Consider the following 26,028-nt stretch of genomic DNA (forward strand, 5'->3'; position numbering starts at 1 on the left):
TGCAGCAGCGGCATCTCATCCACTCACTCTGCACACCCTCGCAACCCTTGTGGCCACTCACTCCCTACTCCTTGACCTCCCTGTTGTTAATGTCCCAGCTCCCAGATCTTTGGGACCAACACCTCTCCCACGACTCACACTCGAAAGGAAGGCTCGAGGCCAGGACGGACGCCCATCAAAGGAAAGAAGTCGGTGCGGTCATTCTCCGTGCTTCAAGCGGCGCAAACGCCTGACCGTGTTCTGACACCTTGCTGCAGCGCTCGAGTCAGCAGAGCACGCTCTCGCCACCACGAACTGAGGGGCGCCGATACATATACCCTACCCTCGCATCGACCCCCCCACCAAAATGTACCCCCAGCCATATCGCGAGCTGAGTAACCACGACTTTGACATGGGCGACTCTTTGCTCTCCCCCGAGCAAGGCGAGGGCGGGGCTCGAGACATGAAGCACAGCAACTCGTTCAAGTCGACATTCTCACGCTTCTCCCGCAACTCCAAGGCGTCGGCGATGTCCAGTGCGAGCCGAACGAGGATGCTGACTCGTGCCGAGCGAGCCTACTTGATAATTGGTGAGCTTGACGATTGATGGCACTCGAGCTCATCCCGCAGCCGCACTGGAGGCTCTTATCGTCTCGGCCATCGCCTTCGCCGTGTTTGCCCTTGTCGAGGTGAGTGGCGTTCGGGGGCGACGCTGATCCCAGGCCCGGGTCACAGTGCAGAATGCAAAGGTCCGGACTGTACCAGTCTACCTGGTCATCTTCATTCTCGCAAGGTAGGATGAAGAAGACTTTGGCACATCTCACACACCCAGGCTGTTCTCATGCGTCTACTCGTTCGACGCCCTCAGCAGCCGCAACGTCATCCAGGTAGGCCGCAACCCCACCACCCTCCTGACATGCAGCTCTGCCTGCACATCTTCTTCCAGGTGTGCATGCTCACGTATGCCATTCTCGAGATCCCCCAGACACGCAACGCCTTCAAGGGTCTGGACCTCCAGGACGGCTGTGTCATGCGCAACGGGGTCATGGTGAGTGTGGCACCAGACCTGTGCTAACCGCCCAGGACTGTGTCGGCCCAGGGTCACTGTACAGCCTGCTCGAGAAGCTCATGATCGTGCCGCCTATTGTCATTGGCCTGGCCACCATCGCGTACGCTTTCCTCGCTCGCCACCTGTACTTTCAGTTCGGGTGGGCCCAGTTCAAGCTCGTGAACGCGTCGCTCGTCCTCAGGAAGCTACACCGTGACTACCAGCTGCAGGTTTCTCTGCTCAAACTGGTAGCGTACTTTTCCACCGCGTTCTGCATTTCGGTAGGTCGACGACGACCCGCGTGTCGACTAACCCACCAGTACCTCATTCTCATCACCTCTGCCGAGCCCACGAGCGTCGAGTTGTAGGTCTTGGGTGTCGGAGCGCTTTCTGACATGCACAGCATCATCACCATCATCGCACTTCCACTCTCCCTCACGGCCCTGGGAGTGTGTGGTTGGGCCTTGAAGCACGAGAAGCTGTAGTGAGTGGCACTGGCTAAAGTGGCACAGCTAACCTTATAGCCCCATGGCTGCTTGCCTCATCCTGATGCTCGGTGGAGAGGCGTACTTTGTGTACAAACTTATCAGCTTGTGGATGCCCAAGACCGCTGGCCTGTACAAGAACACCAAGATCACCATGGCCGTGTTCTGTGAGTGGGGGCAGGAAGAAGCATCTAACATGCCCAGCGGTCTTCAGCGTGCTCATCTTCGCGTGCACCTTTGTCAATGGCTGCATCTGCATCAACAACTTTGGAAAAGGCCTCAAGGATGCTCATGGTGGGTGGAGGAGCCGAGGGGGGAGGACCCACTGACTCCTTGTGCAGAAGACCCGGAGAAGAACGAGGGCCTACTGGGGCTTGGACTACCTGCGATTGGACTCCCTGCGACCAATAAGACGGTCGGCTCGCCGATCGACAGCCCGTACGAGGTGGTGTCCCCTACAAAGCTTGTGATTGAATGAGAGGCGAAACGAGGCCAGGCGAGGTGGCATGTAGCGAAGGCCCAAAATATTACGACACAGATACACGGACGTTGTCAGCCTTGTGCCGCTGTGTCTATAGCGGCAGCGATGCATATGTATGATACGAGGGAGGGTGGAATGGCACAGCACGAGTACAACCAAGAGGCACATGGGTCGTCACAGGGATCTGGGGGTCGCGAATCGAGCTCGGGTCGTGAGATCGTCGGGGGTTCGTCAGCGTGTGTAACGTCGTAAGACATGTTTGTGGCGAGGTTCTTGTCGCCTTTTGCCGTGGCGAGAGTTGGCGAGATGCAGCGAAGCATTTGGCGAGGGCGAGCACGAGGCGAGCGCGCTGGGGGCGAGGGCGAGATCGCGATCGAAACGCACGAGCTCGGTGTCCCGTGCCTCGACGACGTCGACTGGCCGTAGGAGCCCAGGGAACGAACCAGAAGGTGTAGTGAAATGGCGAGGGGCGAACGCGCTCGCCAAGTCGAGTCACCCGGCTCAAGCCGAGCTCCAGCCCGAGAGATCCTCTGCACGCACCCAGTCCCACCCGCCCTCGATCGTGCGGTGTTTGGTGAGCACTGCGCGACGCTTCTTCTTCTTCCGCGGGGCAGAATTGAGGGGGTCGAGCGCGGCAGCGGTGGTGCACAAGGCCGGGCCAGCGAGGAACTCGAGGGCCGAGAGGGTCGTCGCTGTCGTCGTCGACACGGTCGCGCTCTCGTGGCTCTCGTCGCTGCTTGGCCGCTTGTCGTCGTCGCCGCCGTCGTCGTCGTCATCGTCGTCGAACAGGTGCAGCCCGAGGCTCGCGGCCGGCTCCTCGCGCAGGCGCGGCAACCCGTCACCCAGCAAAGGGGGGTACGAGCGCGGCCGGGGCCGTCTCTCGCCGCGGCCCGCGCGCGAGCCTGCGCTGCGGAGCGAGAGCTGCCGCTCGGGGTGGTGGCGCGCGTCCCGGTCGTACGGGTACGCTTTGAAGCGCGCGCTTGCGCGGCGACTCGGTGTGCGCGGGCGCGCGCGCCGTACGCTTGACGTGGAGCGAAGCAGCGTGTCGGGGCTCGCTGCGGACGCGGCGAGGCTCGCAGCGGCCAGCGGACGCGGGTGCGAGATCACGAGCGTGCGCTGGCTCTGCGCCGGGCTCGGCGGCAGCACGGCGGGGGAGGCGCGCCGCAGCCGCCCGAGGCGGAAGTACGGGAGGGAGAGGACGGCGCCCATTTGGCGGCTCGGCGCCAGTGAGCGCTGTCGGCGGCGAGGGGGGGATGATGGGTGGTGGGGCAGTTCGTGCCTGCGTGTTGTGTTTGTTTTGTTCAAGTTGTCAAAGGAGAGTGTGTGAATGTGTTTGTAACGTCGCAATCAATCGCTGCAGGGTGGCAACGGACGGCGTCCCTTTGAGACGCAGTGTCCAGCCACAAGGGAGGGAGGTGGGGGGAGGGAGTGGGCACGGACGAGCGGGGGGCGGGGGTGTGATCGGGGTGTGACCGGGGCGTGATGAGGTCGGTGTGGTGATCGCGGCCACGGCTGACATAGCTGCGGTGGTAGTCGTCGCTGTCGCCGCCGTCGTCGCCGAGGTGACCGACGCGACGCACCGAGACCAGAACCAGAAGCAGAACGACACACCCACTCACCCCTTGCCCTCTTGTCAACAAACGACCCGGAGAACCCGACACTACGGCCCCCGCCACGCCCTGTGCCTGAGCCCGGCTGCGCCCCGCCCGCAGCGCCCTTAGCCGACCGAGATCCGCCGAAAGCCATCGGCGGGCGTATGGTGTAGCGGTTGCATTTCTCATTTGCAGTGTCCACTTCATTGAGACGGTCCAGGGTTCAAACCCCTGTGCGTCCACGAACGGTTGAAAATGACCAATGTTTTTGGCAGGTGTCGGTGCAGCATGAGTTGCAGCGTGAGTTGCAGCGTGGAGAGCGCAGAGCGGCATCGGCGTTCGGCGCGGATCCTTCTCGGCGTCGGGCGTCACTGCTGACGAACTCTGCTGATGAACTCTGCTGATGAACGTGCAGGGCGCTCGCTGTGTGTGTGTTCAACGAACGCGGGGCCAAATCCCTCCGCTCGCCGTCGCCACCCAAATGTCCAAAGTCGGCGTCGTCGCAACAACAGCAACTCAGTCTTGACAATCACCCTCGTCGTCTCAACCACAAGCAAGCGCGATGGAAGCGGCTGCCGACGAAGCAGCGCCCCGACATCGCGGGCTGGGCTTCTTCCCCGAGGCCAAGGTGATCCGGGACGACAACCCTGGCTGGCGGCGAGCCGGCGTCGAGCAGCAAGCAGACGCCTGGAGCCAGTGGAAGGACTGGCACACGAACGCGTCCGGCCACGGGGGGCAGACGCGCCTCCCGCCCGTGTTTGTCCGCGCGGAGGGGAGCTACGACGAGCTCGGGCGCTCCGTCGTGGACGGGTTTGGCGTGGACGTCGACGAGGGCGAGGTCGACGCCGACGAGGGCAAGGAGAAGGGACGCGACGTCGCCGACTGGTATCGCTCCCTCTCTCGCGCGAGCAGTACCCCGAAGGGGATCTCGACGCCGCAGCCCGTAACGGCGCCCAAGCCGCCAGATCCAGTGCCGGAGGCAGCGCCGCCGCCGCCCGACAAGCCACCACCGCCGACGGCGGCGGCCGCGCCGCTCCGCATCCACTCGTCGGAATGGTTCATCCGCCGCGCGCTGGCGTCAAAGGCCAAGTCGGCCTCGGGCTCTCCAGCACCATCTGCGCCCCCGCCGCCCCGCTCGTCAATCGGCGCACTGCTCAATATCGACGCCGCGAAGCCGCCGCCCGCGCCCAAGCCGCGATATGTCCTCGGGCCGGAGAACGCAGGGTATGGTCGGCTCGCGGCGCTCGGGTGGGCGGGCAGGGGGCTGGGCAAGCCTGTCGAGGGGGCGACTCCGCCGCCGGTGGAGAATAAGCGCAAGCCCGTCGTCGACGCGGACGGCACGGTCGACCTCACCGGCGTCCCGTCCGACTCCTCGGACGAGGACGACGACAGCGAGCCCGAAGCCCCCTCCGGGCCAGGCCGCACAGCACCCATCGCGACGGCGCTCAAGCTCGACCGTGCCGGCCTCGGCCGCAAGGCGCCGCCGGCAAAAGTCACCCACTCGGCGGCGGAGATCGAGGCCGCGCAGCGGCGCGCGCGCCGGCACAAGGCGCCTGCTGCTGGCGGCGAGATGGGCAAGAAGCAGAAGGTCAAGTGGGCGCAGCGGGAGCGGCAGGAGCGCGAGAGTCGGAAACGCATCGCGGCGTTGTTGAACGGCTGAGACGCCGCCCCCAGCTCCGAGACACACGCCGCGCTACACGACGCGAGGCAGGACGACGACGACCACCACCACCACCACCACAGACACATACACCACAACACACCACAACACACCACAACACACCACAACACACCACAACACACCACAACACACCACAACACACCACAACACACCACAACACACCACAACACACCACAACACACCACAACACACCACAACACACCACAACACACCACAACACACCCCTCCCCCCCCACCCCCCCACTGTACACTACGCATTGTCCATGTCATTGTTGTTCCTACTGTCGATACGGCACACCCTAGTCAAACCGCGCCCCGGGGCGCGTGTCGCCGTCGGTATAAGCCGTCTGGTCGTTGGGGCCAAAGCCCTCGCGGTGGCCGAGGAGCCACTCGAGGTGCATGACGGATGCGCGGCCCTGCTGCTCGGGTACCGAGTGGCCCGCCTGCAGCTGGTGGACCCACACGAGGCCGCGCTCCTTTGTGTACGTGCCCATCGGGCCCTGGCCGCCGAAGAACGGCGCGGGTGGGGGGAATCCGATGGAAAAGGTGAGGTCGATAAACTGCCTCTCCATCATCTGCACGAAGAATGTGTCGGCCGGCTTGGACTGCAGGCCGAGCTGGCCGCCCCACGTCATGTTCTGGATGGCGAGGAGCGTGCCTTCAGGCGGGATGTTGCCGTCGAGGTCGCCGTTAATCATGATGACGCGCTGCGTCGCGTCGATGACCTGCGGGAGGACGTGCTGGGTCGGGGGAAGCGACTCGTCATTTCGCCAGGCGTCATCGGCACCGACCAGCACGCCTCGGGTACACATGGTGAACCGCTTTGACGTCGGCGCATGCAGTGCCTTGACCACTTCGGGCCGCTCAAAGTAGAGCGTCTTGCCAATGTAGCTGCCCGGCACAAAGTTGTTGCCAAAGAGGCCAAAGACCTCGTCGTCTGGCACAGGGCACTGGCGGTTCTGAAATCGGTCAGCAGCCGAGCTCGTGCCTGCTTCCACTCACAATGTTGTTTTGATCAAAGCAGACGTTTCGCTTGACGGCCGAAAACATGACCTCGCCAGACAGATAGCAGGCCTGGTTGAGCCCTTCTCCCACGGGCTGGGGACCCGGGGGCGGGAAGGTCATGTACTTGTCGAACCACGCAGTAAAGCCACATCGGTCTGCCTGCGCCTGGAGCGAGGCAATCTTCTCGTCCGGGAACGCATAGTAGTCGCGCTTGCGCTTGGCAAAGGGTAGCGCGGGAAGGTTGTCTTGCTGCGAGAGTTCGTCGCCAATGGAGGCAGAATAGATGAGGCTGCCCTTGAGGTCGTATGTGGCTTTGTCCGCGCGGTTGAGGAACTCGGCAGAGATGTAGGGCACCCAGCGTCCACCGTAGCTCTCGCCTGTGACGAAAATCCTGTAGTTCTTGATTCCAAACTTGTTCTGGAACTCCTTGAACCAGTCGGCGAACTGGACCGCGACGTCGGCCGACGACTTGGCAGTGGGCGTGCCGGTCGAGAAACCGGTGCCGACGGGCTGGTCGACGCTGGGGCGTCAGGCGCGCCTCAGCAGGGCCACTCGACTCACAATAGCACGTTGGTCAACTTGCTCCAGGCATACGGGTTTTCGCGGGCCTTGATCTGGCCCTCGGCCCACATGATGGGGCCAATCTCGCGCATGAAGCCGAACAGGGACGAGCAGCCCGGTCCGCCAGTCAGCCAGATTGTCAACTCGTCGACCGGGGCGCCGTCCTTGGGCTTGAAGACGTAGAAGAGCGTGTCGTTGGGCTTGGAGGGGTTGATGGCAATGTTGCCAGAGTACATCTCGCCAAAGTCGTAGTCGATGTCCGGGAGGGAAGTGGTGAGGGCGTCTGGGACGGATGTCAGCCGTGCTCTAGCGTGCGGTTGCTGCGCAATCCGCCACACTGTTCCCGCCACATGCCACCAAACCAACTCACCCTTGGTGCAGTCCTTGTAGTACCGGAAACAAGTGGTGTTGACCGGCTTCTCAGGCTTGGGCTTGCACTTGCCGTGGCCATTGCCCTTGCCTTTACCGTGCTTTTCCTTGCCCTTGCCCTTGCCGTGGCCCTTGCCATGGCCATAGTCACCACCGCGGCGCTCGAGGCTCGGCGGGGCAGCGTTGTTCTCCTCCACCGTCGGCCACGACCACAGCGGGTCGATGGGGAACTTCCACTCGGTAGCGGCGTCGGTGGAGGCCTGCGCGCCCGTGAGGGGGCCGAGGGCCGCGATGCCCAGTGCGGCGAGGAGCGCGACGGGCTTCATGTGTCAAAAGAGTGTGGTTAACGAGTGTGGGGTGCGCAGAGGCGCAATGAGTGGAGTGGGAGGGTCAAGGGGAGAGAGAGCTGGGGGCGGCCCTGCTTGTGACCTCGTACGCATGTTATACCCCTCGCCCCGACTCGACCCCCACCCACCCCCGCGAGGTGACGGTGAAGAGCAACAGAGGTAGGTGGACCCCAACACCGGAACACGGGGCCGACCGCCGAGACGCGCGCGCGCTGTGAGTGTGGTGCGGTACGCGCCGCGCTCTCGGCATGCGGTCAGGTTAAGGTTCGTACCGCAACGCGAGGCCCCCTGGCAATGCGACACACCCGCCGGCGGGGGACAACTCTAACGTCGGCGCACGGCAGATGCGTGCGGTCATGTTGTGACAGCTCCAGGGGGAAGAAGCGGCGGGAGTTGCCGATTCCAGAGAGGGTGGGTGGAGGAGGAGGTTGTCTTGGCGCGCCCGCGGCGCGATGCCGACCCGCGCCTGACTTCTTCCGCACCTCGGCCTCTTGACGCACGCACGCACGCACGCACGCACGACGCCTCGACACCACCCGTTCCCCACAAACGCACATTCCGCGCGTGATCTCCCTGTGGGCAGATTACCTTCCCATCTGGCCGACAGAGTTTGGACGAGATGTTTGGAGACGCGTGCCTGCCGGCGTGGCACTGCTGCCTGCCTCGCGCCTCGCTCCCCTCGTTGTTTGCGGTCGCGTCGAACGTGCCGGGAAGTCACCTGCCTATTATGCCAGGGTTTCGCTGGCAAGGTTGCCTCCGACGACGAGGTGGAGAGGGTCGAGGTGGAGGCGGTGGCCTTGGTTGCCGTGCCCGCCGAGTGCAGGTGAAGATCAGGCAGACGGGTGGAAGGGGTGGGAGCTCAAGGAGGGAAGGAAAAGAGGAGGTCATCGTCGCGGTTCCCTGCAAAGAGTTGCCGTTGAGCCGCTGGTGGCCTCGAACCGAGGAGGGCCAAGGAGGACAACGAGACAGACGGCAGCCTGTGAGCCCCGAAGTTGTCACCGAGGTTGCTTGTTTGTGACTCTGCTGAACCGAGGGTAAGAGACGAGGACCGTAGGAGGAGCGACTCAGTTGCGGGTTGCGCACGAAGTCAGCACCGGCGAGGAGACTCGGCGCGCCGTAGGTGTGCCGTTAGTTACACAGAGGGGCAGGTGAGTGCGTAGTTGTCAGGACCCCCCGCCCAGGGGACCGCCGCCACGCCCGCACCTCTATATGTTCCATGCTTGGCTGGTCTACAAGTTACAACAGTAGATTGACGTGATGACACTTTATGTGTGAGGTTTCGTGTATGTCTATCGCCCGAGCTTGAGCTTGGCCACGCCCGCCGCGACGCCTTGGCTCGCGCTCAGCCGCCGCTGCTCGAGCACGGGGCCGAAGACGTCGTCGCCGCCGCCGCCGCCGCCGTGGCGCTGTATGTCGGCGCTGACGCGGATAGACGCCCGCGCAGACGCCGGGCCGCTCTTCCCGCTCCCTTCCTGGCTCGAGCGCGTCGATGTGCTCGCCATGTCGCTCGGGGCGGGTGACAGCCGCCGAGGAATCGCACTGGGCACTCCTTCCACACCCATCGCCTTGAGGTTGGACGCGACAGCAATGCCGAGGCTCTCGACCCTTGCGCTCAGCCAGCTGGCAAAGCACGGCGACATGCAGAATGACGAGTAAAAGTCGGACTCGACGCGCGACTTGGTACTCAGACCCTTTGTTTTGAAGGACAGCGGGTTCGGGCCCTTCGTCTTGAGGTGGCTCACGAATGCCGGAAGTGAGAACGGCTTGAGTGTGGATAGCGAGAGTGCCGGTGGTGGAGGGGGCACTGCGCTGCGACCCGGCTGAGGCGACGATGGGACCGGCGTCCGAGGAGGCACCAGCGTCTGGAAGTACCGGTTGAGGGGTACCAGCATCTTCTCGGTAAGCTGGCGGAAGTGCGCCCGGAGAGCATCGTTGCCTTCCGGATCTGCAAGGTTAGGGCCGCCCGTGCACCCGTTACTCACCATCAAACTTCCCCTCCGCAACCAAACCTTCCAGTCGCTTAAGCAGCGCACGGTCCTTCTGCACGCTGCGATGGCGACGCGAGATGAAGCCCTCGGGAGTCTCGGTTCGGGGGCCTCCCGGAACCTGGGGCCGTGGTCTGTCACTCGGGACCGAGATAACGTTGGGCCAGTGCGACGCGGCGTTGCGGAAGAATGGGTTCTGGGGTGTGAGTGGGTGCAGACAGCAAGAAGAACCCACCGTTACGCCAACAACTACACCAGCCTGGGGCTTGCTTGCGTTGACCAGGAGCGAAAAGTCGTGGTCATGGATGTGGAGGTAAGGACGGAAGTCTCCAGCCAGCGGGATGGGGCGGACAATCTCCCGGAGCCACCACACAATCTCAGAGCACGTCCTCGGGTCGGGGGCAATGACGAGCACCGGCTCGGCGAGAACCAGGCATTCCCATATTGACCAGAGAGATGGGAGGAAAGATGCGAGCGTGCGCAAGGGCGACGACGATGGTAGCGAGGCCAGGAGCTGAGGGAGGAGTTAGAACCGCGACATGCGTGCAACTCACCGGTCCAGGCTCGTTTCGGTTGACTCGAATGTCCACCTGAGGGTTGTCCGTTGAGTCGGGGAGCTTGACGGTGAGTACTTCTGAGAGGAGAGGAAGTTCGAGCTGCGCGTCGGGCACGGGGTCGGGCCAGCTCGCGATAGCGTGGCACGCAACCTCGAGCGCTGAGTAGCCGTACTGGAAGAAAGATGGCGCTACGCGTCCGAGAACGGCAGAGAAGAGCTGGGGGAAGGGGAGGTGGGTGAGGATGACGACGGATTTCTGGGGTCAGCTGCTGCTCTAGAGGAGCTAGCTCACCTGCATGAATCCACGAGCGATGCCCCTATCGCGCCGCTGGTGGAACCACACAAAGCCGTACAGCCACTCGCGGCCCCGCTCGTCCCAGTTGCGGTACTCTGCCGCCTTCTCTCTCGACAAGCTCACCCCCCGCGCATGGCCTGGTCTTCTGCCGAGGACTGGCTCGTCGGTGCGATCAGGCAGTGGCGATGGCGGCTCGGGGAAGGCCAGGGACGACGGATCAGGCGGCAGGTGTCTGATCTTGAACGAGAACTGGATACTCCCCTCGGTGAAGAGTGACGTGTCGGGGAAGGACGAGAAGGCGCTGGTAGGTGAGCTTGAATCGGCTAACGGCACCTACACATTCTCCTTCTCGCCCGTGCCCCATCTCCGGCCGACTGCGCGGCGCTCCACCACGGGCCCACGCTCGAGATCAAAGTTGCACACGACAATCTCCTTGACCCATCGGCTCATTTTCTGCGCGCAGTCGTCATCAACAAGGGGCGGGGGTCGTGGGCTTGCGACAAGAGGCGACGACGTGTTCGGGTCGAGGAGTTTCTTGGCGAACGGCCCTGCCGACGTCGTCGCCGAGCTCGTGACTGTCGCCGACGCCGGGTCGTTTCCCCGCGACGCGAGGTCCACGGTCGGGATTTTGACGCTCAGACTCCGCGAGCGGGTGACGCCGGGTCTGCGGGACGCCAGTGAGGACGGGGTATTGATGCTGATGGTTGGGGTGGATGGAAGATCGGCAGATGACGTTGTTGATGTTGACGACGGATGCCGTGTGCCGTTCTGCATCGCAGAAAGCGGCCTCTCTACACCGCCGCTGGCTTCACCGCGTTGCGGTGTCGACGGCGCTGCACTGGCAGACCGTTGTGGAACGCCGCTGGCGTGTGGGTCAAGCAGCCCCTTACCGAGAAGCCTTTGTGGGGCTGGCGTGCTCACATCGCGCGGGCGGGGCGGTAGTCTGTCTGCCGCTGCGATGGGGAATCCGAGGCCAGAGCGAGGGCCAAGAGATAGCGAAATGTCGCCAGTGTCCTCTCCAAAGTCGGTGTCATCATTCCACAGCTTGTGGCCGTTACCGTTTCCTGTTCGAGAGTGGGTACTGGTCGTGGAGTAGTAGCTGGCGCTACCACGGCCGTTGTTGGCCGTGGGAGCAGTCATGACATGGACGAGGGGGGCGGCGGGCTGAGCGGGGTCAAGGGCGTCGGTGGCCTAGTTGTCTATAATGTTGATGAGGGACAATGTAGCCATGTAAGGTGAGTGTGCAGTAAAGAGGGTGAAGTCTGACGGGAGGTGAGATGGGCTAGAGTCTTGTTGCTGCCAAAAGCGTTCGTCGAACCGAGTGCTCGTGCACTTCGACCCGAGTAGCCTGCCTGCCTGGCTGCTGGCTGTTGGTGGAAACGGACGTCATTACACGCGGAACTTTATTGTCACATGCGCGCGCGATCTCGTCTCAATGGCAGGCACACCGCCGCCAGCCTGTCTGCCTGCCTAGTGCCCGCCATCAGTGAATTGTCACAATAAAGGAATCGCGGGAAGTGCGGCATGCATATCCCATTGTTCATCATCGGCCACTTGAAGTAGACTCGAGACAAGGGGACACAAGCGAGCAGGGGGCAGGGGAAACCTCTACGAACCAGCCCACTTTCCTCCGGGGGGTTGGTTGGCTGCGGATATCTGGGCAGCACACACACACACACAGCACACAGAGCGCGAGCTGTGTATACTCTGCCTCGGATTCATTTCCCCTCTTCGCTTCACGATCAACCAACATGCCACTCCGATTCCCCCCTCTACTCACCCGTTCACTCCCTCCGCCTCCGTAGATGGCTACTGGACACACCCGCCTACCTGCTCCGCCTCCCCCACATCTAGGATAACCATCGGCCAGTTGATGTCAGCAACCGAGCATGGTCGTTGACTGTCGAGGTGAAACGACCACTCAACGTAGCGGCGGATGTATCCGCACTGCTGCAAGATTACTAGTGACGTGAACCATGACCAGTAGTTACCGTGACGTCTCTCCTTCCTCGCATGCCACATTGCGCGTTGCCGAGGTGCCTTGTCACTGTGTCAGTCACGACTCGACAACAAAGCAAGTGACAATGGGTCGCCCCCGCATGGAGTTCTCCGCGGGTCTATGCCGCATCGGCGTTGCATCTCGCTCTTCCGAGGTTGAGAGAGCTTGTGCAAGGCGCCGTTGCATCTTGAAGCCGTCGCTGCGTGGCTTCGATGGCTTGTGACGTTGTGACGACGCGGTGGTGGCCCCCAAAGCCTTTGGCGGCGTGTGCCCCGATGTTAACGAGAGTCGACGAGGGCGTCTAATCAATCCAAATAAATGTTAATGCGCTAACAGGCTAATCCAAATACAAGGGAATGCGTCCCAACGGCCGGCTTGTTATGCCGATGTCTGCCGGGATACGCACGGCCCGGAGAGCTCCTTCGCAGCGCGGAGCGCTTGTAGCCCTCCTCGTCTGACTCGCATATACTCGCCAGGTCGGTTCCCCAATCACGCCATCAAACTCACCGCCCTTACCGGCCAATCGTCGAATCCTAATTGGCTACAGGGCGCATATTTCACTTTCGGAATACTCCATCACTATAGCCACGTGGCGAATCCCTACTATTCGGCCGACCCGATTCGTGCACCATTCGAGATTTACGACTCGAGAATGTGTGGAGAGTAGTAGTCAGGCAGGCAGACGTCGAGCCGTGAGCCGCATCACACTGCCGAAGTCTGTTCTGGCCTGCTACAGACTAGCCGCGTCCCTCCTACCTACTCCACACACGTTGAATGTCCTCCTCATCTCCTCATCTTGCAAGAAATCAAAAACCTATAAAAACAAACAAGCCAAGGTTGCGACTAGACAGCAACATGGTCTCGTTCGCATCCCCAGTATCCTCGGGATTAGCCACCCCCAGATCCTACTATGGCGATGTCGACGAGTCGCTCCTCCACAACAATGTCGAAGCAAACCTCCCATGGGTTATTCAGAAGTATGGCGGCACCTCTGTCGGCAAGTCGCTCGACTCGATCACCCAGATTGTAGAGTGAGTGTGGAGCCAGCCTTAGACACGTTCATCGCACACACACAGACACCAGCTCACGCCACCACCCCCAGGTCATATCTCAAGACAAATCGCGTCGCTATTGTCTGCTCGGCGCGCTCGACCCAGACCAAGGCCCTCGGCACGACCAACCTCCTCCTCCAGGCGTCTCGTGAGGCCCTCGAGCCGTCAAAGTCGCGCCCCGACGCCTCGGGCTACCAGACGCCATTGTACCCCAAGCGGGTCGGCAGTGGCTTCTTCAGCGGCTCGATGATCTCTTCCTTCTCCTCATTGAAGGACGACACCCCCGCCCGCTCTTCCTCTCCTTCCCCCTTCCACCCCGTTGCTGGCAAGAAGGAGGACAAGAGCAGGTCGCACTCGCCGACCGACTCGTCGGGCCCGACTACCCCGACGGGCTCCGAGCCGCTCGAGCCTCGCTTCCACACGACTGTCGACACGATCAAGCGGTCACATCTGGACGCTGCCCGCGCCACGCTCAAGGAGGGCGCATTGCGCGACGAGCTCGAGGAGGAGATTGAGCGCGACTGTGAGGTCCTCCGCTCATTCTTGAATGCCGCGCACGTAAGTGGCAGTGATGGTGGCGATGACACGATCTGTTCACCGATCTCGCGCTAACCAAACCAGATCATCGACGAGATCTCGCCAAGGTCACAGGATTCCATCATCGGCACCGGTGAGCGACTGGCATGCAAGATCGTCGCCGCGGCTTTGAGGGATCGTGTAAGTGCCGAGGCGTTGTGTTTCTCCCACACCACACACCTGGCTGACAAACAATAGGGCGTCGACTCTGAGCTCGTTGTCCTTGACAACATTGTTGACGCGGCTATGACCGCTGCGACCGACGCCGCTCTCACTGCCTCTGGAGACCAGGGCGTCGCCCAACTTGGCCAGTCTTTCTACGACGAGCTCGCTGTGAGGCTTGGTGAGAGATTGAGAGAGTGCGGTCACCGCGTTCCCGTCATCACCGGATACTTTGGCGCCGTCCCTGGCTCGCTCCTCGCACAGATCGGCCGTGGTTACACCGATCTGTGTGCCGCGCTGTGTGCTGTCGGTGTGGCCGCGTCTGAGCTCCAGGTCTGGAAGGAGGTCGACGGCATCTTCACTGCCGACCCCCGCAAGGTGCCCACCGCCCGCCTCGTGCCCTCTATTACGCCCGACGAGGCCGCTGAGCTTACCTACTACGGCTCTGAAGTTATCCACCCCTTCACCATGGAGCAGGTCATCCGCGCAAAGATCCCCATTCGCATCAAGAATGTTGACAACCCCGGAGGTCCTGGCACCATCATTCTCCCCGATCAGGACTTCCCCGTCGGCCTCAACGTGCCCCCTCCGGCGCACCTCCCGAACGGTTTGCTCGACCGCATGCCGACGGCCGTTACCATCAAGGACCAGATCATTGTCCTCAACATCCACTCGAACCGCAAGACCATCTCGCACGGCTTCCTTGCGCGCATCTTCGGCACCCTCGACCGCGCTGGTGTCGTCGTCGACCTCATCTCGACGTCCGAGGTGCACGTCTCGATGGCGATGCAGCACTTTTTGAACCCTCGCCGCTTGGAGCGCCTCATCCGGGACCTCGAGAAGATTGGCGACATTACCGTGTCGAACGACATGGCCATTCTCTCGCTCGTCGGCCGCAACATGCGCAACGCCATTGGTTCGGCCGGCCTCATGTTCGCCTCGCTCGCCAAGGCCGAGGTCAACATCGAGATGATCTCGCAGGGTGCGAGCGAGATCAACATTTCGTGTGTGATTGAGAACAAGGACGCCATCAAGGCCTTGAACATCATCCACGACTCGTGCCTGGCCGTCCCCGCGGCCCCGGCTACCAACGGCGACGCCAACGGTGGTGCCAATGGCTACGTCCACTCCAAGGCGCTCACGGTCGACACGGTCAACCCTGCAGTCCTGAACGTCGAGTACGCCGTCCGTGGCGAGCTCAACGCCAAGGCCGAGGTCCTCGCTACCAAGCTCGCCGAGGGAGCAAAGCTGCCCTTTGACCACATCACCTACGCCAACATTGGCAACCCGCAGGAGAAGGAGCTCAAGCAGAAGCCCCTCACCTACTGGCGCCAGGTTACCTCGTTGGTCGAGTACCCCGACCTTCTTACCCACCCATTGGCCAACGAGCTGTTCCCTGCCGACGTGCTCGCCAAGGCGACCGAGCTCAACGCCGAGTTTGGTTCGATCGGCGCTTACACTGGCTCCAAGGGTTCGCTGCCGATTCGCCAACGCGTCGCCAAGTTCATCGAGGCTCGTGATGGCTTCCCTGCCGACCCCGAGCACATTTACCTCACTGGCGGTGCCACCCCTGGCGTGTGGATGATCCTCGGTCTCGCTCTCCGCCCTGGAGACGCTGCTCTCATCCCCCGCCCCCAGTACCCAGTGTACACTGCCTGCCTCGCCCACCTGCACGCAGTCCCCGTCTCGTACAGCCTGAATGAGTCGGAGGGCTGGGCGCTCGACCTCACGTCATTGAAGAAGGCCATTGCCCGCGGCCGCAACGACCTGTCGATCAAGACGCTCAAGGCATTGGTGGTTATCAACCCCGGCAACCCCACCGGCTCGTGCCTTTCTGAGGAGAACATGCGCGAGATTGTGCAGATCGCCTACGACGAGTCGCTTCTGCTTCTGGCCGACGAGGTGTACCAGACCAACATTTACGAGCCCGAGCGCAAGCCGTTCATCTCGTTCAAGCAGGTCCTGCGCTCGATGCCCGAGCCGATTGCGTCGTCGGTCGAGCTCGTCTCTTTCCACTCGATCTCCAAGGGTGTGAGTGGCGAGTGCGGCCGCCGCGGCGGATACATTGAGACTGTCAACCTCGACTCTGGTGTCGAGGAGCTCCTTCTCAAGATGGCCTCGATCTCGCTCTGTGCGCCAGTGTCGGGCCAGATTGGCGTCGACCTGCTCGTCTCGCCTCCCAAGGCTGGCTCGCCATCATACGAGCTCTTCCAGAAGGAGTCTCGCGAGATCCACGAGGGTATGCGCGACCGCTCGGCATACATGCGCGAGCAGTTCAACGCGCTCGAAGGCGTGTCGTGCCAGCCGGCCGAGGGCGCCATGTACCTCTTCCCGCAGCTCACGCTTCCCCCGCGCGCGATTGAGGCCGCCAAGAAGGCCGGCAAGGAGGCCGACGTGTTCTACGCCCTCGCTCTGCTCGACGCCACGGGTATCTGCACCGTCGCCGGCTCGGGCTTTGGCCAGGAGGACGGCACGTACCACCTGCGCGTGACCACACTCGCCCCCAACGTCGAGGACATGATGGCACGCATCACAAAGTTCCACAACGAGTTCTTGTCACAATATGCTTGAGCTTGCTTTGGGGGACGACAAACGACGGAAAACGACACATTTCAATGTGTTTCGACATCCAACTGTTGTAACACGTCTTGATCATACGGTTAGTGTTTCACGCTCTATGCGTGGTCGACATCCAACTGTTGTAGCACGCATCACACAAAAGTAGTTTCTGGCAGCGCTGCTGCTGCTGGATAATCAAACCCATTATGCATTCATTACCCACGGCGAGCAGCGAGCACGAGCGGAGCGAGTGCGGGGGCGGCGCGATGGGCAGTCATCTTGGCGGGCGTAGAATGTCTGAGTACGCTCTCCTCTCTCCCTCTCTCCCTCTCACGCCCCTCATGTCCACCGCGTACGTCGTGCGTCCAAAATGCATTGAGCCAGTACAAACATCGCAAGAGGGTATCGAAATCTATGCAGCAGTCGCGATCACCACCTAGTCGTCAAACTTGATCGAGTGGGACGCGAGGGTGATATCTCCGCCAGCGTACGACCCGCGCTTCTTCTTGTTCTTCTCCTTGCGGAAGCCGTCGCCGCGCGTCACGATGAGGTCGCGCGAGGCGCGGGCGCCAAAGTCGTTCGGGTTGGCGCCGTTACGGATGTGCGACTCGAAGCTGTTGTCCATCAGGCGGAAGTCGTGGAACGTCACGTTCTCCTGCTTGATGCGCTCGAAGCGCTGGCCCTGCCCGCGCGCGGGTTTGCCGTTGCTGCCGCGGGGCGTCGAGCTGCCCGAAGCCGAGGCCGCGTTGAACTCTGGCGCGGGGGACGCGACGGACGAGGTGTTGGCGGAAGAAGAAGACGAGGAGGTAGGCGCCGAGGACGGGACCGAGGACGACTCGTCGACCTTGCGCTTCTTGGCCGGCTCGTCGTCAGAGTCGGAGGACGACGAGGTAGACGGGCTGCGCGCGCGCTTGGCGCCCAGGCCGAGCTTGGGCTTGTCCTCCTCCTCGGACTCTGATGACGAGGATGACGAGGACGACGAAGAGGAGGACGAGGAGGAAGATGACGACGACGACGAGTCGCTCTCGCTGTCACTGTCGCTCTCAGAGTCAGAGCTGCTCGACGAGTCCGAGTCGCTGCTGGAGCTGGACGACGACGACGAGCTGCTGCTGCTGCTGGACGACTCCTTCGCGTTGGCGGGGTCAGGCAGCGTCTCGCTGCTGCTGCTCGACGCCTTCTTCTTGCCGTCATCGGACGAGTCCGAGTCGGAGTCAGAGCTGGAGTCGGAGTCGGAGCTTGAGTCAGAGCTCGAGTCAGAGCTGCTGCCGCTCGAGCTCGAGTCAGACTCGGGGAGGGGGACGTCCTTGGGCTCGGTGGGCTTGGAGACTGGGGCGTTAGCTACCTCTCGAGGGCCCTTGTAGCTCACCAGCCGCCTCCACCTTCTTGGCGTCGTCGCTCTCGTCGTCCGAGCTGCTGTCCGAGTCGCTCGAGCTGTCGCTGGAGTCGCTCTCGTCGTCCGAGTCCGAGTCCGAGTCGCTGTCGCTCGAGCTGCTGTCCGAGTCCGAGTCCGAGCTCTCGCTGTCGCTCTCGTCGCCGCTGTCCATGTCGACGTCGTTGTCGGTGGCGGCGGCGGCCTTGGCCGTCAATCCCGCCGCCGCCCAAGCCTTGAGCAGCTGCCCCTCAGCCTCGGGGGCGACGGCGACGCCGGCCTCCTTCTCAAAGGCCTTGGTCGAGCGCGTAAAGCCGCGCGCGACGAGGTACGAGAGCACCGCGGTGTCGAGGGCTGCGGTGGCGTGAGCTGCTGTGGCACGCCGGGAGGAAGCCTACGCACCCTTGTTCTCTGCCATTGTGTGTGTGCTCGTGTGAGGTCACTTGTTGCCCTCAAAATGCTCGCCATCGACACAATAGGCATCGTGAGGGGGCTCTCAAAGTGGAGGTTGGAGTGGAAATTTCTTTATCTTGTGGGTGTTTTTGCTGTTTTATCCCATCGGGGATGGGATCTGCACGTGACTCATCACCCAGCCAGGCAAGGCACGGCCCCATCACCGGGGCCTGGTGATGCACCTCGATCCATCGGCCGTCCATGGCGGCCCGCATCCACGAAGTCTTGGCCCGCCGCCGCATTCAGCGTCACTCACTCAACCAACAGTGCACCCAGTCACACCACACGGTCCACAAAGCAGACACTCTGCAAGCTACTCACTCACAGAGAGCAACGCCTGCATCTTCCCCCCACATCGCATCCACATCTGTCCCTCGCGGCGTGCGCCACCGACCACTTGGGCATACCATCACCCCCCTCTCCCCAAAAGTCGGAACACCCAACCCCCACCTCCGTCGTCATGACTTTTGGCTTCTCGCACAAGCCGCTCGTCCAGCTCGCCGGCAGCGCAATCACCTCGTTCTACCGCAAGATCGAGGTATATGGCGCCGAGAATGTGCCCGACGAGGGCCCGATCATCTTGTGCGTATGCAGCGCTGTGGCGCCCCGGTGGTAACGCGTCGTCACGGCCCGTATATGTGCGATGGAGCTGAGCTGACGCGTCCAGCGCGTGCACCCACACCAACATGGCTATTGACGTGAGGACGAGCCTGGGAGCCCTGCTGACCTGTAGCCTGCGATCCTGTCCAACACGATCCCCCACAAGCATCGCCTCCACTACTGGGTATGTGGAGATTGTGGGGCGAGAGTTCGCGCCGCTGACATACCGCCCCAGGTCAAGGACTCGCTGTTCAAGAACCCGGCCATGAAGGCCATGCTCACGAATGCGGGCAACATCCGTGCGTTGGCCCTCTTGGCGCTGTTCACTGACCACCTGCAGCGGTCGACCGCAAGACCAAGAACAACCAGCTCTTGTTCCGCGGAACATTTGAGGGTGAGTGAGCTAAAGTCAGACACCGGGTAGCTGACCCGACCCCAGCCCTCGCCCAGGACGAGTGCATCGGAGTGTTCCCAGAAGGAACATCACATACCGAGCCCCACCTCATCCCCCTCAAGGACGGCACGTCGTGGACCGCCCTCGAGTACCTCGTCTACCTCAATGGTTCGCCTGAGACCGGCGGCCCCCACAAGGGCAAGCCGGCTATCATTGTGCCTGTTGGTATCGCATACTGCGACAAGACAAAGTACCGGAGCCGCCTTGCTGTCACGTGAGTTGTGGAGCGAGAAGAAGAAGCATGCTGACGTTGTAGCTATGGCCCGGCCCTCTCGATGGACGCGTACCGGGAGGAGTTCTTGAGCACGCAGGAGGGCGCCAGCAAGTCTGCTGTTAAGCGCCTCACTGCCGACACCGCCCTGGAGCTGCACAAGATGACGGTCAACGCGCCCGACTGGGACACTGCGTTCGCCGCGCAGATGGCCCGCCAGCTGCTGTGGAAGTATGAGGATGACCTCGCGCTGGCCGACTATGTCGACGTCGCACAAACCCTCGTCGATCTCTTCTCGACAAAGGACAACGACCGCATCGACCGGCTCAAGGGCTTGCTGGTTACCTACCGTGACCTGTTGTTCTCGTCCAGACTGTCAAACTATGACCTCACCGACCTGCCCCTGCCCAAGTCGCTGGACCCATCGCGCCCCACGCCTCTTCCTGGACGATTGAGAACCCTCGCCATTCTCATCAAGGACACAATTGTCTGCCTGTTCCAGTTCCCGCTGTTCATCGCCCCATTTATCTTCAACCTGCCCATCTACGCCATCGGCATCTGGGGCGCCAGCCTCGCAGAGGACGAGATCGAGTCGCAGGCGCAGAACAAGATCTTCCTGGGTCTTTTCCTCAGCTTTTTGACCTTCCCCATTGCCTTCTTCATCTTCTTCTACCTCTTCTGGTCGGTTCCGTTCGGGTTTGTGTTTGCAGCTGGCTCTGTCTGGCTCCTGTCGCGGTACCACGCTGCGTTGATCGACTCCAACTACAATGCGTGAGTGTGTAAACCCCTGAACTGTCGCTGATCTTGCAGGCTCAAGAAGCTTATTGCCGCATGGCGAGTTCTTGTCGGCGTGTGGCTCGGCCCTGGTGTTGAGATGTCGCTCAACAAGTTTGTGGACAGCGCCGCCTCGTTTGCGCCCAACCCTCCGGCTGTGGCTGGCCTCCCGCCGGGAACACCCAAGGAGAAGTACACCAAGCCCCAGCACCTGCCATCGCGCGTGCTTGTGCGCCACGTTCTCCGCACGCGTGTGCAGGCTGCACGCGAGCTGTCGGACGTGCTGCTCGAGCTCGAGGACCAGGATGCGCGCCTCAAGGCAAAGTACTGGCTTGCGGAGCGGTACGGCGGCGAGGTGACCAACATCGACCACACGGACAATGTGCCCGAGTATGAGCGCCACTGGCCCCAGCGCGTGCGTGGTGCCCGCGAGGTTATCGCCTTCCTCCGTGGTCGCGGTGCGCGCTTCGCCTCTGCTGGGCGGGAAGAGCACTGGGCTGCCGCGTCGAGCGGCGACGAGGGGGACGGCAAGAACGGCAAGACAGAGTAGAAGCAGCAGCAGCAGGAGCAGAGTAGAAGCAGCAGCAGCAGGAGCAGCAGCAGCGTGTGGCGTGTGCAGTGGTCGGCGTGGTCGTGTAGCAGCTAGATGTCGCTCGTCCGTGTTAATCTTGATGCATCTGGCATATGTGGCGCTCTAGTCCCTCTCTTCCCTACTGTGAAGTCGCGACGCCATCGTCGAGCTTCAACACCCGCCCATGCTTCCATGGCACCTCGTCCTCGTAATGCGAGACCACGACCACGGCCTGCTCCTTGCCCTCCTTCTTCATCTCGGCCCACTCCTGGACCAAGAAGGCGCGGCACGCCTCCCAGATCTCCTCGTCCATACCCTGCGTCGGCTCGTCAAGCACAAGCAGCGGCGGGCGCGAGACCACCGCGCGGAGGAAGAGCAGGAGTGCCTGCTGCGGGGGCGTGTAGTGCGCGAACATCTGTCTGCTGAGCTGCTTGGCCGTCGCGTCCGTTGGGCGGCCAGTACGGCTCTTGGCCAAGAAGGGCCGGAACGCCTCGAGCAGGTACAACACGCGCTCCTTCTGCCCCGGCGTCAACTTGCGCCGCGAAAACACCCCCTCGTACCCGCTCCCCACGGCGTCCTCGGCGTCCAGGCTCATGTTGCGCGGGAACGCGGCGAACACCTCGGGGCTGGTATGTCCGATCAGCGCGCGGAGTACCGGCGTCGGCGTCTCGCGGCGCGGCTTGCCGAACAGCGTGAGCGCCGACGCGGGGAGCGCGAACGAGCGCGGGTGGTGCCCTAGCAGCACGGAGAGGAGCGTCGTCTTGCCGGATCCTGCGGGGTCAGCTGTGACGAAGGTACGCGAGCTGGGACTCGAACCCACCGTTAGACCCCTGCAGGTGCCACCTGTCGCCCGGCCGAATGGCCCAGTCGACGTCCTTGAGGACGCGGCGCGCGCCCTCGGCATAGGCCACATTGACGCCCTGGAGCTGGACGATCGGCTCGGCGGCCGACGTGTCCTCCGCCTCGGGGACAGCAGCGTGGTGTTCCTCTCCCCTTGCGGCCCGCCTTGCCTCCCACTCGGCCCTAGGGCCGACCCACACGTCGCCGCCGCGCACCTCGACCACGTCGGACACCCAGCTCGCGAGCGTCTCGTCGCCCTTGTCGCGGAGCACGACGACGATGCGCGGCTCGTCCGCGGCGGCATTCAGCTCGCCGAGGAGCTTGTCGACGCGTATGCGGCTTGGCGCGTCCAGGCCCGCCATGGGGTCCTCGAGGATCAGGAGCGCAGGCCGCGTCATGAGCGCCTGGGCTATGCGGGCGCGCCGGGTCTGGCCTGAGGACAGCGCGATCGCCGGCATGTCGACCAGCCGCCCGAGGTCCATGTACGCGACTGCTGCGGCGATGTTTTCTTCTGCCTGCGCCGACGTGCCGAACGCCGCGGACAGCTTCTCGCGTAGCGTGAGCTTGTCCTCCTCCTGCAGGGCGCCATAGCGCGCCGTGTAGTCTGTAAACTCGCCGGTGGTCGACGGGCGCGCGAACGCGAGGTATCGCACCGCGCGCCAGTCCTCCGAGCTCGCGCGCGGCGGCACGGGCAGCTCGTTGACCGGCAGCGCGGGCGAGGGCGGCAGGATACGGTGCCGGCCTAGGATTGTCTGGCGAGCGTGGGTCAGCGGGGTTGAACAGTCGATGCGTGCTCACCTCGACGGCGAGCCTGCGGCCCTCGGCGTCCCCGACAATCGCCCACCCCTCGCTCCCGTCCCCGCTCACCCGCCACCCCGCCTCCGGAAAGCGCAGCAGCGCGTCCTTGGCCTCTGCCGCCTGCGCCGAGCCGAAAGGGTGCACCGTGGCGGCGGGGGGCAGCTGGACGTGGGGCTTGGCCGCAGCCGTGGCGAGCCAGCGCACCGCGGCGCGCGGCATCGTGCGCGCGAGGGGGCGTATCTGTCGCAGTATTGTCGTGCGCATGGTTGTGGGGCGCAACGTGCTTGCGCTCGGAAGCCAAGCAGGTTATGTACAGTTGCAGCAGAGCTGCACACTCGGAAGTCGATTCAACTCGACATCTCTGGCCCGACGTCGGCGGGCGAGCGCGGCGGCCGAGATGAGATTATCGCCCCCGCGCCGAACATAGCGAGCAGCGATGATGATGCACATGACATCCGGCGCCGTGGCCGCTTTTGGCTCGTGGGCGTGTCGCGCCGCGCGCCGCGCCGAGCTTGGCGCGGTGTCTTGGTATAAGTACACCGGGTGTTCCGGTCGTCGATGCGCGTTGCGGCGGATAGATGACGGCGCGGCTGGAACTATCCAGGCTGGGTGTGGCCGGCGCGACGGCTTTGTCGGGCCGCCCGCGGTCAACTTAGCGGCCGCACAGTGACGCCGTTGCGGGGAAGGAAACGCGAGCAAGCAACGACGACGACGACTGAACAGACAACCAAACTACTAAACATTGAAAACACTTTGCATCAACCACACACCTCGGCTCAACGCACAAACCATGCCGCGCCGCATACCGCTCGAAGTGTGCATCGACTCGCTCGACTCGGCCAATGCGTACGTGGTGCGCGAGCGTCGTGCTAGCTAGCTGACATTTGCCAGCGCCGCGCCGCTCCTCTCCCCAGGCGACAGGTTCGAGGTGTGCTCGAGTCTCCTCGCCGGCGGCGGCTTGACGCCCAGCATCGGGCTGGTGCTAGTGCTCAAGGAGCTGTATCCCGACATTGCGCTGTTTGTGAGTGCTACTGCGCCAAGCTACAAGCTGGGCTCCCGCTGACGCGATCGCGTCGCGCAGGTCATGATCCGTCCGCGTCCCGGCTCGTTTGTCTACACTCACGCCGAGGTCGAGATCATGGCCGCGGACATCAAGGCGTTCCGCTCGGCGGGCGTAGACGGTATCGTCGTTGGCTGCCTCCACCCCGACGGCGAGGTGGACATCGAGACGACCCAGCTGTGAGTGGCTTTGGGCACGCGTTGGCGAGCGAGGCTACGACACTTCTTTTGCCGGAAGTTCGGCGCCGCGCCGCGCTGTACGCGGCCAGGCGCCGCAGCGGGCAACGACGACGAGATGACCCGCGACGAGCACGAGCTGACCCGACCCCCCAGGTTGGCCGACGTCGCTGAGCCTCTGCCAGGTGAGTTGTTGGCGGACAAGGCCGGGCCAGCAACGCCAAGATGCATGCTGCGCATGGCGACCGTTTGCGCGACTGCGTGCGTGCGCCACCACTCGCTCACACCACAGTAACGTTCCACCGCGCATTCGACGTCACGCCAGACTGGCAGCGAGGTGGGTTGCGCCGCTGTGTGCATCGCTGACTTTGGCAGCTGCCGACGACATCTCGTCCATCCGCGGCATCACGCGCATCCTCACCAGGTGAGTGACCAAAAGGCCGCCGCAGCCACATCCCCAGTGCAAACCCCGCTCCCCAATGAGCCCCGCCGCCCCGCGCCACTGCTAACACACACCCCAGCGGCCACTCTGCAACTGCCATCCAGGGCGCAGCCGAGCTCGACGAACTCTTCCGCTACGTCCCACGGCACATCACCGTCATCCCCGCGTCCGGCCTGAATGCCGACACGCTCGCCGAGCTGTGGCGCCGCGCGCCGCTGATATCCGAGGCCCACCTCTCCGCCAGCGCGCCATATAACCCCGGTCCGACGCCGACCCTCGCGCGCGGCGTCGCCCTCGGCTTTGGATCCGGCGACGAGTGGCGCTTGAATCCCCACAAGCTCGAGGCGGTTGTCGACCTCGCGGAGCGCTACGCCGAGCGCCACGCGCCATAACACTGTGTTCAGACGTTGCATTTTGGGCCAGCGCCGTGGTAATACTAGTGTACAATGACAACATTATGCAGGGGTTTTTGGATTTGGGGTGGATCATGCGATGATGGAGAGAAAAGTGGTCTATGAGAAGGTCGGCTTCTTGGGAAGCGACGCGAGCCCGCGCTGGAATGCCGCACTTTGGAACGGCTCGGTCCGTGCGCCACCTGCACGGCTGCTGCTCGTGTCGGGTGCCGAGCGTGGGGGAGGGGAAGTAGATGTAGATTTGGGTGGTGCAGCGCCGTCCGTGTCCGGCTTGTCCGGGTTATCGGCCGGAAGTCGTGCATCGTCTGGCAGAGGGCTCGGCTCCGCACTAGTCTCCGCACTCGCCCCCGCGCTCGCAGACGCCGCAGCCTCAGCGCCGAGGGCGAGCTCGCGCTGGATCTCAGCTTCGAGGGCTTCGGCCTCGGCGCGCTCTGGCGTCGGTGAGCGTCCCGGGCGCTGGGCCATGGTCGCGAGCTTGGCCTCCATGGCTGCGATCTGGGCCGCGGCACTGGGACGTCAGCTGGGTGGTCCTCACTGTGCCTCCACCGAACGCACCTCTGAGGCCGTTGCCGCGACTTGAGCAGCGACAACGTCGTTGGCTTCGCCGCCTCGCCGACTCTCCGGCTCTTGGGGTACGCCAAGTCCTCTGGCGGCGCGGCGTTGGCGTACGTGACCACGAGCTTGCGTCCGCGGAGGAGCCGGTCATGCAGCTTGACGAGGGCTTTGAGGGCCGCCTGCAATGTCAGCTCATTGTGTACGTACTGCGGAGCTTACATCCTGCGAGGCAAACTCGATGAACGCATACCCCCGCGGCTTGCCCTTGAGCGGGCCCGACTTGTGGATCATGAGATCGAGCTTTGTGATCTTTCCAAACTTGGAGAAGACCTGCACGAGCGTGTACTCGTCGACCGCGGGCGCGAGGTTGCCGACGAACAGGCGCTCGGGCTTGCCTGATCCCGATGCGGCGGGCTGTGATGCCGACGCCGACGCCGACGGCCGCGACAACGACGACGAGGGCAGGGACATGGTGGTGGTGGGGATGTTGTTTCCGAGATGTTGTTGTACCAGAAAGTTGCCACCTAAAGTCAAGCAACCCAGACAGGTCGGAGGATCTTGACCGATTTGGTTCCGCCGG

The 26,028-nt window shown here is 63.1% G+C and overlaps 11 protein-coding genes and 1 non-coding gene across 12 annotated transcripts; 6 read left to right on the forward strand and 6 right to left on the reverse strand.

The window, feature by feature from the left end:
• Positions 1-12: 12 nt before the first annotated feature.
• SPAC23H3.04_0 (UPF0658 Golgi apparatus membrane protein) lies at positions 13-2,070 on the forward strand. Its single transcript, XM_062772363.1, has 12 exons — positions 13-192; positions 258-569; positions 610-668; positions 702-772; positions 812-866; positions 902-1,027; positions 1,063-1,308; positions 1,348-1,391; positions 1,431-1,511; positions 1,552-1,679; positions 1,717-1,806; positions 1,854-2,070. The coding sequence occupies exons 2-12, from the start codon at positions 347-349 to the stop codon at positions 1,988-1,990; spliced, it is 1,260 nt and encodes a 419-aa protein (XP_062628347.1). The 5' UTR covers positions 13-192; positions 258-346; the 3' UTR covers positions 1,991-2,070.
• A 424-nt stretch (positions 2,071-2,494) lies between these two features.
• LOC62_04G005809 (uncharacterized protein) lies at positions 2,495-3,202 on the reverse strand (the record flags this gene model as incomplete). The annotated part of the gene is made up of 1 exon (XM_062772364.1): positions 2,495-3,202. One exon carries the CDS (start codon positions 3,200-3,202, stop codon positions 2,495-2,497), a length of 708 nt encoding a protein of 235 aa, XP_062628348.1.
• A 541-nt stretch (positions 3,203-3,743) lies between these two features.
• Positions 3,744-3,827, forward strand: LOC62_04G005810. Its single transcript is given in 2 exon segments — positions 3,744-3,779; positions 3,792-3,827. It is a non-coding gene; the product is annotated as a tRNA-Ala (tRNA).
• A 320-nt stretch (positions 3,828-4,147) lies between these two features.
• On the forward strand, positions 4,148-5,245 carry LOC62_04G005811 (uncharacterized protein; the record flags this gene model as incomplete). Its single annotated transcript, XM_062772365.1, has 1 exon — positions 4,148-5,245. One exon carries the CDS (start codon positions 4,148-4,150, stop codon positions 5,243-5,245), a length of 1,098 nt encoding a protein of 365 aa, XP_062628349.1.
• Positions 5,246-5,565: 320 nt separating this feature from the next.
• Positions 5,566-7,527, reverse strand: pepF_1 (Serine-type carboxypeptidase F; the record flags this gene model as incomplete). Its single annotated transcript, XM_062772366.1, has 4 exons — positions 5,566-6,225; positions 6,269-6,791; positions 6,833-7,115; positions 7,203-7,527. 4 exons carry the CDS (start codon positions 7,525-7,527, stop codon positions 5,566-5,568), a joined length of 1,791 nt encoding a protein of 596 aa, XP_062628350.1.
• A 1,310-nt stretch (positions 7,528-8,837) lies between these two features.
• On the reverse strand, positions 8,838-11,661 carry DENND6B (the record flags this gene model as incomplete). Its single annotated transcript, XM_062772367.1, has 6 exons — positions 10,722-11,661; positions 10,382-10,685; positions 10,088-10,345; positions 9,769-10,047; positions 9,531-9,729; positions 8,838-9,493 (listed from the first exon to the last, which is right to left on the reverse strand). Exons 1-6 carry the CDS (start codon positions 11,522-11,524, stop codon positions 8,838-8,840), a joined length of 2,499 nt encoding a protein of 832 aa, XP_062628351.1. The 5' UTR covers positions 11,525-11,661.
• A 1,411-nt stretch (positions 11,662-13,072) lies between these two features.
• On the forward strand, positions 13,073-16,957 carry gpt (putative alanine aminotransferase, mitochondrial). The gene is made up of 4 exons (XM_062772368.1): positions 13,073-13,414; positions 13,486-13,993; positions 14,057-14,152; positions 14,210-16,957. The coding sequence occupies exons 1-4, from the start codon at positions 13,158-13,160 to the stop codon at positions 16,742-16,744; spliced, it is 3,396 nt and encodes a 1,131-aa protein (XP_062628352.1). The 5' UTR covers positions 13,073-13,157; the 3' UTR covers positions 16,745-16,957.
• Positions 16,958-17,080: 123 nt separating this feature from the next.
• On the reverse strand, positions 17,081-18,539 carry NOLC1 (Nucleolar and coiled-body phosphoprotein 1). Its single transcript, XM_062772369.1, has 3 exons — positions 18,504-18,539; positions 18,099-18,455; positions 17,081-18,058 (listed from the first exon to the last, which is right to left on the reverse strand). Exons 1-3 carry the CDS (start codon positions 18,517-18,519, stop codon positions 17,169-17,171), a joined length of 1,263 nt encoding a protein of 420 aa, XP_062628353.1. The 5' UTR covers positions 18,520-18,539; the 3' UTR covers positions 17,081-17,168.
• A 276-nt stretch (positions 18,540-18,815) lies between these two features.
• On the forward strand, positions 18,816-21,196 carry GPT2 (Glycerol-3-phosphate O-acyltransferase 2). Its single transcript, XM_062772370.1, has 8 exons — positions 18,816-19,136; positions 19,222-19,252; positions 19,288-19,338; positions 19,390-19,453; positions 19,495-19,548; positions 19,594-19,822; positions 19,865-20,590; positions 20,630-21,196. Exons 1-8 carry the CDS (start codon positions 19,015-19,017, stop codon positions 21,141-21,143), a joined length of 1,791 nt encoding a protein of 596 aa, XP_062628354.1. The 5' UTR covers positions 18,816-19,014; the 3' UTR covers positions 21,144-21,196.
• Positions 21,167-23,066, reverse strand: SPAC323.04 (putative ABC transporter ATP-binding protein; the record flags this gene model as incomplete). The annotated part of the gene is made up of 3 exons (XM_062772371.1): positions 21,167-21,935; positions 21,985-22,756; positions 22,803-23,066. 3 exons carry the CDS (start codon positions 23,064-23,066, stop codon positions 21,304-21,306), a joined length of 1,668 nt encoding a protein of 555 aa, XP_062628355.1. The 3' UTR covers positions 21,167-21,303.
• A 481-nt stretch (positions 23,067-23,547) lies between these two features.
• On the forward strand, positions 23,548-25,941 carry cutc-1 (Copper homeostasis protein cutC). Its single transcript, XM_062772372.1, has 9 exons — positions 23,548-23,648; positions 23,694-23,823; positions 23,884-24,041; positions 24,195-24,223; positions 24,331-24,375; positions 24,414-24,462; positions 24,560-25,401; positions 25,449-25,629; positions 25,670-25,941. Exons 1-7 carry the CDS (start codon positions 23,593-23,595, stop codon positions 24,870-24,872), a joined length of 780 nt encoding a protein of 259 aa, XP_062628356.1. The 5' UTR covers positions 23,548-23,592; the 3' UTR covers positions 24,873-25,401; positions 25,449-25,629; positions 25,670-25,941.
• On the reverse strand, positions 24,993-25,941 carry rbm18 (putative RNA-binding protein 18; the record flags this gene model as incomplete). Its single annotated transcript, XM_062772373.1, has 3 exons — positions 25,668-25,941; positions 25,449-25,627; positions 24,993-25,401 (listed from the first exon to the last, which is right to left on the reverse strand). Exons 1-3 carry the CDS (start codon positions 25,917-25,919, stop codon positions 24,993-24,995), a joined length of 840 nt encoding a protein of 279 aa, XP_062628357.1. The 5' UTR covers positions 25,920-25,941.
• Positions 25,942-26,028: the final 87 nt, after the last annotated feature.

Source organism: Vanrija pseudolonga, chromosome 4, assembly GCF_020906515.1.
Source record: "Vanrija pseudolonga chromosome 4, complete sequence".
NCBI classification, from domain to species: domain Eukaryota; kingdom Fungi; phylum Basidiomycota; class Tremellomycetes; order Trichosporonales; family Trichosporonaceae; genus Vanrija; species Vanrija pseudolonga.

What these genes read in the sequence shown, in the direction of transcription:
- cutc-1 (XM_062772372.1), top strand. Translation starts at nt 23,593, where the DNA reads ATGCCGCGCCGCATACCGCTCGAAGTGTGCATCGACTCGCTCGACTCG. An exon ending in GACATCGAGACGACCCAGCT is followed by an intron (nt 24,042 to 24,194) that starts GTGAGTGGCTTT and finishes CCGACCCCCCAG; the next exon opens with GTTGGCCGACGTCGCTGAGC. An exon ending in CACGCCAGACTGGCAGCGAG is followed by an intron (nt 24,376 to 24,413) that starts GTGGGTTGCGCC and finishes TGACTTTGGCAG; the next exon opens with CTGCCGACGACATCTCGTCC.
- gpt (XM_062772368.1), top strand. Translation starts at nt 13,158, where the DNA reads ATGTCCTCCTCATCTCCTCATCTTGCAAGAAATCAAAAACCTATAAAA. An exon ending in CATTCTTGAATGCCGCGCAC is followed by an intron (nt 13,994 to 14,056) that starts GTAAGTGGCAGT and finishes TAACCAAACCAG; the next exon opens with ATCATCGACGAGATCTCGCC. An exon ending in CCGCGGCTTTGAGGGATCGT is followed by an intron (nt 14,153 to 14,209) that starts GTAAGTGCCGAG and finishes GACAAACAATAG; the next exon opens with GGCGTCGACTCTGAGCTCGT.
- NOLC1 (XM_062772369.1), bottom strand. An exon ending in CAAGAAGGTGGAGGCGGCTG is followed by an intron (nt 18,059 to 18,098) that starts GTGAGCTACAAG and finishes CTAACGCCCCAG; the next exon opens with TCTCCAAGCCCACCGAGCCC.
- SPAC23H3.04_0 (XM_062772363.1), top strand. Translation starts at nt 347, where the DNA reads ATGTACCCCCAGCCATATCGCGAGCTGAGTAACCACGACTTTGACATG. An exon ending in GTCATCTTCATTCTCGCAAG is followed by an intron (nt 773 to 811) that starts GTAGGATGAAGA and finishes TCACACACCCAG; the next exon opens with GCTGTTCTCATGCGTCTACT. An exon ending in GATCACCATGGCCGTGTTCT is followed by an intron (nt 1,680 to 1,716) that starts GTGAGTGGGGGC and finishes TAACATGCCCAG; the next exon opens with CGGTCTTCAGCGTGCTCATC.
- GPT2 (XM_062772370.1), top strand. Translation starts at nt 19,015, where the DNA reads ATGACTTTTGGCTTCTCGCACAAGCCGCTCGTCCAGCTCGCCGGCAGC. An exon ending in ACACCAACATGGCTATTGAC is followed by an intron (nt 19,253 to 19,287) that starts GTGAGGACGAGC and finishes GCTGACCTGTAG; the next exon opens with CCTGCGATCCTGTCCAACAC. An exon ending in GTTCCGCGGAACATTTGAGG is followed by an intron (nt 19,549 to 19,593) that starts GTGAGTGAGCTA and finishes ACCCGACCCCAG; the next exon opens with CCCTCGCCCAGGACGAGTGC.